We start from the raw sequence: 10,661 nt of genomic DNA, 5'->3' as shown, positions 1-10,661 counted from the left end.
ATTTATAAGAGGGAAATATTTGAAAAAATATCAATATTTTTCGAAATTCAATTTAGATAACACCGACTGAGTATGAATTTTGTCAAATTTTTTCCATGCAGTTTAGTTGAAAAATATAAAAACTGAAAATATCCCAAAGTACAATGTAGTCCGGCCGAAGGGTATCCAAAAAAATATTTTCTAGAAATTTTACATTGAGTTCTTCTTTTCATAAAAAAAAGGAAGGGGATCAATCATTTTTGGTCGTTGACGTTTTTTTTTACTTCAAACTGATGTGTTTTGCATTTATTTATATACAATATTTACAAATTCAATAGTCAGGGTTTCTTTCAGCATTTAACGTCTCTTTTTTGTTGCTTTATGAAAAATCTAGCTTCATGGCAGTTGACATCTTGTGCAAGATTAGTTATTTAAAAAATTGTACAAGATGTCGATGTAAATTAAAAAACAAATGAAACACCATCCAGAGGTAGGGGCTTTCTTCAATATTTTGATATTTTTTTCTTCATGTTCGTTATGGAAATTCTCCAGCATTGTGAGTCGCTGGAATTCTGGTGATGGAAGTTTCACTCGGTATTTATGGTCTCTTGGTGCATACAGATGCTCAAATACAACTCTCCTGAATTGCTGACGTTCTTATTATCGTCTCGGAGTAACGGGTGGGCCTCTGCAAGCTGTAGAAATTCTGGAAAGGGTCAGAGAATTTTTGTTGAATTACATTCAAGCTTCAAAGAGGATTAGCTGAGTGCACTCGGAGGACTTCAACAGCGTGTTCTCTTTTAATAGGGGAGAAAGAATGACAGATTAAGCTTTGGAGAATCTTTTAATCTTTGAATCATAAGCTGCTATCGGAGATAACCAGAGACGGGAATTCATTTCTATCGCATTGATGTGTATCAGGAAGTATTTTGATCATTTCTGTCGAATATTATATCGGGAATTAGGAGAAAGTAGCTTCGCTCAGCGTTCGTGAAACAGCGCCTCACGCACTGAGTGTCAAAAAGTAAATTAACTTAAACTGTTTGCCCACTTCACTACTGAAATAAGGTTTCTTGGGGGCATATATTTGAGGAAAAAAATTTAAAAAGCATGCAAGTTCCCTATTGTGTTCTATTTGAGTAAAAATGACTGATATTTTTCACTTTTTTCAATTCTTAGCGAAAATTGGCATAAAAACAAATCAAAATTTCACTCATTTCCAGTGCAACAGATTTATGATATTCAGACATTTTTAATGGAAACTCGAAATTTTTCTCTCTGTGCAGACGACTGAAATCGAAATACCGTTTTTATTGCAAAGGGAAATGTACACAAAAAAGATCATCCGAAATTTTCCCCTAAACCATCGATTGCTGGTATATAATTTTTATAACTCCAATAGAAAATGGTTTTCCAGTCTCATGAAAATATCGATTGGCTCGAGTGAACGATTTTTATGTCCGTACGTTTCTCGCTAACCACAAAATCCCCATAACAATGCCAATAAAACGTCGCACGTGACGTGAGATGAGCCAAAAATGAGCCCGAAAAGATGAAATGAACGGAGATAGAAGATATCGCGTGACGAGTTTCGCGATATCACTGATGTACTTACGTTGGGCGATGCCCGGGGATAATCCGGATCCTCGAGAACTTCGTGGGGCATTTCACGTCCCTCCAGGTGGCAGGGTCTTCGCGGCAGAGATCCGTAAACCGAGAGCTTTTTATCTGTAAAGTAGTTTCGTATCCTCTTACTTCGAGTCCTTGAGTACTTTTGATGGGTTACTCTGCGTTCACACGCATGCCCACACTCACGCTGTCACTTCATCCATTCATTTATCATTTTGAAATGATCACTCACGCTTTTGCATTTACAGTATTTCAATTTTTTGGCTGAATAATTTTGGGGCACTTTCTGGAAAGTTTTATCAAATGACGGTTCAACTTAAATTTCAAGGAATTTCGCCATCGAAAATGTTCTGTTATTCCGGGAATATCTTGGCCATTATTTATTCTTCATTTTTTAATTAATTGAAAACTCAGCATAATTAGGTACTGAATATTCATATTTCGATTGAAATTCCATAGAGTTGGAACATACTGGTCGCCCTGCTGTTCAAAAATTTAGAATTCTATTAAATTTTTGTACCTAATAACACAAGAGCTTCAAAATTATCAGGGATCTTCCGATAGGTTAGTTGCAAACAAACTCCTTTGTTTGTTTGTAACGAACTCATGCTTCACCCTCCTGATTTATTAACCTGAAAAACTTAACGAGTTCATTGCAGGGAACCTTGAAAGAAATACCTGATTAATTTTGAAGCTCGGGTGGTATTCGGAAGAGAATTTTTCCATCCAAATTTCGGCCAAGCGAATTGCACTATGAGACAAAATCCATCTGTCAGTTCCCACGAGGGGCTCATTCGACCAGCAAATCTTTTGTTTTTGATATATATTAACATGAAAAATTACCACTTGAATTATCAGTAATAATACCACGAGATCTCTAAAATTATCGGATATTTCCCGATTGTTTTGTTACGTAGCAACGAGAGAGAGAGAGAGAGAGAGAGAGAGAGAGAGAGAGAGAGAAGTTTTGCAAATTAAAATTCCGAGTGCGCAGCACGAGGGATTTTACTGCAAAACTGATCCCGATCATTGATATGCAGGAAAACTTGAGGGAAATATCCGATGAATTTTAAAAGTCGAGGGGTATTCGGAGGACAATTTTGTCAATTCTGATTTTGGCCGATCAGGGTGCAGTGTTCGGGGTTACGGGACGCATTTCACCAAAATATGTGAGAAATATCTGTCAAATTCGTAAAAAACAATTGACAGGTTACAAACCTGCCAATTTTCCCGGCTGCAGGAAAATTATCAGTCTAAACGCGTCACGGTATGCCGAATACTGCACTCTGATTGGTCAAAATCAGAATTGAGGAAATTGTCAGTAATAATACCACGAGATCTCCAAAATTATCGGATATTTCCCTATTGTTTTATTACGTAGCAACGAGAGGGAGACGTTTTGCAGATTAAAATCCCGAGCGCGCAGCACGAGGGATTTTCGTGCAAAACTTATCCCGATCGTTGATACGCAGGAAAACATGAGGGAATTTTCGTTCGATTAATTTTGGAGGTCGAGAGGTAGTCAACGGATTATTTTTGGTAATCGGATCCTTCCCAAACCGACTCATTTTGACTATCTTCATGACTTTCTTTCACTCCAGAGGATAATATTTGACAATTATTTGGTTAGAGAAATAATTGCAGAGCTAGAGCGAAATTCTAATATCAAAAGCTACAGGGAATTTATCAAAAGCTAGGGGGAAATAACCGCTGTAATTTTAATTGGGAAGTACTTCATCTTATTGAATACTGAACTCTGATTGGCCCAGGGAAGGCCAGATCCGATTACCAAAAATAATCAGTTATAATACTCCGAGACCTTCAAAATTATCGGAATATTTCCCGATAGCTTCGTTGCAAACAAACGAAAGTGTCACGTTTGGCAGGCTAAAAATCCCGAGTGCGCAGCACTAGAAATTTTTCTGCAAAACTTGACACTTTTGTTTGTTTGCAGGGAAGGTTGAGGGAAATAATGCAATTAATTTTGAAGGTCGAGGGGTATTCGGCGGAGAATTTTCCGGGACTGGATTTTGGCCAAGCGGAGCGCAGTATTCGAGGGCTTCTTCCAGCAAAACATCCAATTGGTTAGAAATAAATGAAAAGCTACTATGCAATTATCAGATGCAATTTCCAGAAGCTAGTGTGCAATTTCCGAAAAATTTTTTGATAACAAAAGAGTATCGTGTACCTCGAACAGTGCGCTGTAATTGGCTAAAATCCAGTCCCGGAAAATTCTCTTTAGAATTTCCTCGCCTCAAATTTTCTCAGTTTTTTTGTATAACTTTTTCTATAAAAAGAAAAATAGAATGAAAAAAACTTTGAAAATTTTAGCTTGAAAATTCCCATACACTTCTTAAAAACTTTTCATCTGACTAAAGTGATAGTCTCACTAAAATTAAGAAAAAAAATTGTCATCGGTCATTTACAGATTCAGTTCAACTGAGTTATGAAAATTAATAAAAATCAGAAAAATTCAGGTAAAAAGATTTTTGAATTCCAATTTCATAAATTGAAGGATTATCGTCTTCTTTCGTTTTTTCTACGGCTAAAAAATTTGCAATTCCATTCAATTTTCTCTGAAATTTGAAATTTTATGAATTGTTCTCCCCTAAATCAAATTCATCATTCTCCTTGAATTGTTCTCCTACAAATTACTACAAATCGTCCATGAATATTCAATATTTCTCTAACTCTGTAGTAAGAAATGATGTGAATAAACGAGGGTAAATACCAACCGGAAAAATGATTCGTCACATCCGTCGTGGGTATTAAATCAGGATTACCATCCTCCTCATCGTTTTTTCCGAAGGTCGAAATACTCAGCTGTTGGGGTTGTTTTGGCTTGGCCGGCGTTGCTGAGTGTCTCCTCCAGAGAGCCATTAAAACACCAGTTACAATTAATCCCAATCCCGTTGCTGTACCACCCAGGCCAATTAAAATTGGTGACATATTCACGGATGTTACTGATTCACCTATGATCAAGATAAAAACACATTGTAAAAATATCGATAGTTTAAGTTGACTTTTTTGAAGGAAAAATATGGGAAAATGCCATCAAATCATTTTGGAACGAATCTTTTCTGGAGATCTGAACAGGAGACTTTTTTTGTGCGTAATTTTTTGCTTCGGAATGTAAGCATTATAATCGTTCAAATTTAAGTTTTGGATTTTTTTGATTTTTTGTGTGATATCGTCTCATTATGATCCAAAAAGTCCGAAAATGCAAATTTAACTTCACTTGATCGCTAATAAATTAATGGAATTGAATCTTTTTTTTCAAATGTAGGTATTACTGAACCCTATCGATTGCCATTACTCAAAATTTAATTCATCGATTAGTTTTTTTAATTTTTTCCAAAATCAGTTGTACCGCGATAACTAAAAAAAAAGTTCTGAATGGATTGAATAATGGCTTAAAAAATTGGTTTGGATGTCTCTTTGAGTGAGTTCAAAGATGAAGGCGATAGTAATAATCGTTATTTTGATTTATTTCAAAATTTTCAAACATTTGATGGGTTTTCTCATGGGATCAGTTATGTCCGATCGGACTTGGACAATTAAATGTATCTAACACCTTATAAGGGACAAATAAGTTACAAAGGGGTTGAGCTACATAAGTTAGTGATCGGCGATGAACTCATCTGTCCCTCACAATGATCATCCCTACTAGTATTGTTGCGTTTGGAACCTACAGGTTACACGTCAGGTACAACCTATGAGTCAGTAACCTGCAACAAACTCATAGATTCTCAATGCACATTGGTGGCTTCCGACGAAATTTCTACTCGGCTAGTGATATTACTTCCTCCCAGTACCATTCCTACTCGATTGGCAGATGTGGTACTTCACTCAAGGACACAAAATGTACTTGGGACGAGCATTTTTAGAACTCTTTAACAGTGAACTTCCCCCAAGTAGCGGTTTGTATTGGTGAGAAGTAATTTTTTTTGTATATTCATCTTTCAGTCATACCCTGAATCAACGATAACTCTTCCTGATATTCTTGGAAAATACAAAAAGTGGATAAAGAAAGTTACCCATGAGGACCCTCCTTAAACCCCCGAATGACCATGAAAATAGTCTCCATTATTGATCCCCCGAAAAGCGGATCTTTAGCGGTCGTTAATGCAGTGTGAAACGCTGCTTGTTTAGGTTTCGGTATAGTCTGGAAAGGGGTGGAAAACAGAATGCATAATAATAGCTCATAAATTCGAACGGTGTAGCCTTCCGGGTCTGTGGCTCAGCTCTGGTCCATGTTTCAGTTGAAACGGAACAGCTTGGTCAGCCTTACTTCCACTATCTACCGAAGATGATTTTCAGTTTGTGACATCATTCGCATTTAATTATAACTATTTAGCCTGAAATGATAATATCATGGGGATTATTTCAGGTGTCTCCACGTTTATGATGAAATAATGCATTTCTCGTGTCTCCAATAATAGAGCAGCGAAAATGCTTAATTCAAACCCAGGTGGGACTAGCTGTGAGAGGTATCGTCATTTTCCCTTTTATCGAGTGACTCTACCGCGGTTACTGCTGCGGTTTCAGGCTACTGGGCGACTAGCCCCCCTGGACATGGGCAATAATACTATTAACGTACCGGTCTGGCTATGTGTAAGCGCAACACACTGCGCACGGGTGAGTTTATCGCGTTGTCCCATTAACCCGTTCCTCGGATACAGAGGAAATTCGTTGGATAATCCAACCGTATCCACCACGCCCGAATGTTTCAATGAAATAGGAGAAATAGGGGGAATTTAAATGCTGACTGGTGGGTAAATTTTTGGCAACAGTGACGGATTGCTGGAATTGTTTAGGCCTTAGTTGTTGATTACGAAACAGTGGAGGATTCCTCATCCTTTTTTGGGGGATTTATTTTTTATTCTCAATGGTGGAAATTTATTGCTATTGGTATGAGCGAAAATTGATTAAGCAGATGATTATTTGTGGAATGAGTGAGCGCAAATTAGTGTGGAGACACCTCGATTTTTAAGGAGTGAAATTTGGAATATATTTCAGATGGAAGTTACATTGTTAAAAATTCTTGACTGAAATTTTCGGTAATGTTTTTGGAAATTCCTTATCACATTTTAGTCCCACTGAATTTTAAGGAATTTTGTCATTGAAAATTCACAATTTCATGGAAAAAGCAATGAAAATCGCAAAATTCAGTTCAATTATTCCATGAAAATCGGCAGAAATCAGGAAAATTCCAGTAAATATATTCTTAAATTGTCAATTAATTGAAAATTTATTGTCGTTTGACGCTGAATATTCATATTTTCGTTAAAAATTTAAATAAGTCTGAGAATTCTCATCTTAATACTGCTCAAAAATTTGGAATTTCATTTTCAGTAAAATCTGAAATTCAATGATTTTCTCCCCCTTAAATCGTATTCAATACCACTCTCCTGAAAATGTCCATGAAATTTACATTTTTTTTTAAACAATGTAATATTAATACAAAGAGTATTATAAAAAAATTACCTTTTCAAGATTAAGAAGAGATTAAAATCTACAAGGGGTCTCGAAAAATAGGAAACAAGAGGAATATTTTGAAAAAAAAAATTGAAATCGATTGAGTAGTCTTCGAGATATTAGTGAAAAACGATTTAGAAACAAATGGCGATTTCTCAAAAACGACTGGATCGATTGGGTTGAAATTGAGCACAGAGTTAGTCCTCATTGATACTTATAATCTCACAAAATTTCAGATTTTTTGGAATTATTTTAGTTCTTTATTTCCTTAATTTTCTAAAAGTTCACCACCAGGCCCACACGGAAAAATGTATATTTTGAAAAATATATTAAAAAATACCTTAAATTGGCCCAATTTATATAAAAAATATATATAAAATATATTGTTGTGTATCCCCCTTGGAACCCTCATTCAATTGTCGAGTTCCCGAGTATATCAAGGAGTCCCCTTGGCAACGACTGTTTTTTGGATAACTATGGATTCCATTGATTCTCTTTGAAGCTTTTGTGCGAATCATATTTACTCTGTTGTGTAGATAATAAACCGCCCCAACTATTTTATTAACATGTGTTGTCTTCTTGTATCGCTGGATATAACAATACGGTTTTTTTATATATGCTTCATAAATTTGAAAAATATATGGAATTGGGCCAGGTCGACGTCATAGTATATATTTTTTAAATATATTTTTTGATGGGGGTTGGACACCCGCACATGCCCACGGGGTGGTCAAACTTCGGATTTTTACGTTTCAGACCATTCTATATCATTTCTAAGCACAATTAGAGAATCTAAAAATAAACCGATTTTAATGCTTCATTGGGAAGCGAAATGAATGATAATTCTATTTCCACCGACGTCGATGGCCGAGTGGACTACACGGAGAGAAATTTTCTAGAAAAATTCTAGTACGAGTACTGGAAAAAACACAGTCCACCGGCTGTGAAAAATTCTAGTGCTGTTAAAGTAAAATTTCTTGATATTTCTGGTAAAATTTCTGGGGATGTCTGTGAAATTTTCACAGAAATACGGGGAAAAATTCACGTTTTCCCCAAAAAAATTTTTAGTGCCGGCACTGGAATTTTTTCCTGGCTGTCACTTTGCGCCTTCTTTTCCTGTGCTAGCCCTAGAATTTTTCTAAAAAATTTCTCTTCATGTAGACGCAAGTCTAATTTAGTGTGCAGAAGGTTGCGAATTCGATCCTAAGTGAAACCGAATTTTTCAACTTCAGGCTCCGGCGAGCGGGAGATTACTAATGGCGTAACGGCCTGTACCGGCATGGGTTTCCTGTGGTTTCCTATGCTACTCCTGTGTTTTATAGGATTGTAAATGCGGTACAGTATAAAATCCACATTCGCGTGAGAATTATGGTGATCTATAAGAATATTCTTCTGCATATGACCTCGAAGAAACTCCAATAATAATTATTAACATTTGGAATTATTCCAATTTTCTTTACCTGAGAAAATCGCCAATTTGTAAAATCCGGAAGATATCGGAGAACATTTTGTCAAGGTCATATGTAGCATAATAAACAGATTGTTCAATATCACTGTAATTTTTCAGGATAGACTTGGACTCTCTGAAAATGACTGTCCTGGAAAAATTCGTTCTGAAAAAATATTATCTTCTGACGAGAATATCAATCCTTGGCAGGAATAATTTTTTCTCTCAGTGCACCGAGTAACCGAATAAAAATTTCTGTGTGTCATCTATATAGATGAGAATTGGCCGTCAGAATTGAATTGGTCATTTTTTGCATTCCTGACCGAATCGTCAGATTTATGGACCTGGTAATTACCCGTCAAGACCGCGGTAATTGACCGTCATTTGACCGGTCATTTTTGTCACTCGCATCCCTACTATCGCTCGCGCCGCAACCTAACCTGTACTCTAGTGATGTCGAGCAACTACGTGGCCGATCCTATGAGCGGTATTACCGGTTCCGCTCGGCGTCAATAAAATTGTTGATAATTATTGACATGAGTGGAATTTTGAATTCGAATTGGTCTCAAATTACGCGTGAAAGTATCACGAATTGAATAACACAATTTAATATGAGAATTCAGCGTTCAAAACTATCAAAAAACTTAATTAAAAGTCCACTGTAAAGACCTCAAAACTTCGTTACGTGTTTTTTCATATTTAAAGTGGTAAAGAAAGTGAAATTTTCCCGACAATCACATCCTATCATTAAATTCTTCATGATCAGGAACAGAAAGAAATTTTCAAGTTGATGGTTGTGGAGAAAATCGGGTGAACGGTATTACCCGCTGAGCGGTACAGGCACACCTTCCCCTATTAGTACTTGGATGTGTGACCTCTTGGGAACACCTTCCCCCAAAAATTTCGGAAGGTAGGCACGGTGTAGTGGCCTAATGTGCTCCTCTAGTCAGTATAGTGATGCCGTCGAGACTAGCCGAGAATTATTTTAAAGAGATCATCACGGTCTGGCAAAACATCGAATGTTTTGGAATCATCGCAATCTCGAAAGACATTGGATCGGTGCATCTCGTCACAATTTTCAGTTTTTTAAGTTCACGAGACAAGACGAGACAGATATCAAGACAAACATTTGAAAGATAGAAAATACTGAAACTCAGACGTGATGGATTCTTCCAAGTTCGTGACGAGATGCACCGATCCAATGTCTTTCGAAATTACGACGATTCCTAAACTTTCGATGTTTTTTTTAGACCGTGATGATCTTTCCAAAATAATTCTCATCTAGTCTCGACGGCATCACTAAGTCAGTGTGACAGAAGAGCACATTAGGGCTCTACACAATCGGCTGTACGACTGGGGTTTTCCATGGTTTCCCGTGCAGTCCTGGCCCGAATGGGGTATAGTTAAGAGTAAGACGGCCCATGGTAACGCAGATAAAATGTCAGAAGAGGGAAGTGGGGAAAACAAGGCAGACGAATGGGGAGCCTATAAAATGTTAGTAGGAAACAAATATGAATAAAAAAAATACTTTAAGGGTAACGAATATTCTCTCATCTTCCCGAGCATTTCTAAAATTGATTGAAAGTGGACAGAATACGGCCAACCGGACCAGGAGTGCACAATTGGGCCGCTTCTCTAATAACTTGTCAAAATGGTGATTTATTTGTCACGTAAATGTTAACATAAACAAATTCAACAGTCTTCGAAATCAATCAATAGTTCCTTTTGGCATGAGAATTCATTTAATGAAAAATAAACAAAATATGAACAACAATACAGTGAATTGCACAAATAAATGATGAAGTATACATAATCGCGTAAAAAAGAACGATAATCCTGTAAATTGCATCAATAAATGAGAAGATATACATCAGTAAATTGGAAAATTCAATGAATTTATATCAAATTATAATTAAACTATTTACAACAAAATAATATCATACTATACAACACTTCACATTTTCTTTGAACTCAACTCCCAACACTCATAATCACAAAATAGTACATTACGCAACTAGTGCGGAAAGCAGGCGGTTACTCACGAGGGTGGCGCAGCCGCCCGAGTGATACCGCCTGCTGTCCGCACGTGTTGAGTATACTATTTTATATGATAAGTGCGTGATGAAGT

The 10,661-nt window shown here is 36.6% G+C and overlaps 1 protein-coding gene across 2 annotated transcripts in view; it reads right to left on the bottom strand.

Annotated features, from left to right (window-relative positions):
* Positions 1–328: 328 nt before the first annotated feature.
* Positions 329–10,661, bottom strand: part of LOC107036046 (hemicentin-1) — a 276,704-nt gene continuing 266,371 nt past the window's right edge. For both annotated transcript variants that reach the window (XM_015253766.1, XM_015253767.1), the window contains exons 13-15: positions 4,344–4,580; positions 1,595–1,707; positions 329–685 (exon numbers count right to left, since the gene is read on the bottom strand). In XM_015253766.1, the coding sequence (XP_015109252.1) occupies positions 605–685; positions 1,595–1,707; positions 4,344–4,580 (431 nt within the window). In that variant the 3' untranslated portion in view covers positions 329–604. The remainder of the gene's footprint in view (positions 686–1,594; positions 1,708–4,343; positions 4,581–10,661) is intronic.

This window comes from Diachasma alloeum, unplaced genomic scaffold (genome assembly GCF_001412515.2).
Source record: "Diachasma alloeum isolate Michigan unplaced genomic scaffold, Dall2.0 Dall_scaffold_00203, whole genome shotgun sequence".
NCBI lineage: Eukaryota > Metazoa > Arthropoda > Insecta > Hymenoptera > Braconidae > Diachasma > Diachasma alloeum.
This window is presented reverse-complemented; position numbering and strand designations above follow the sequence as displayed.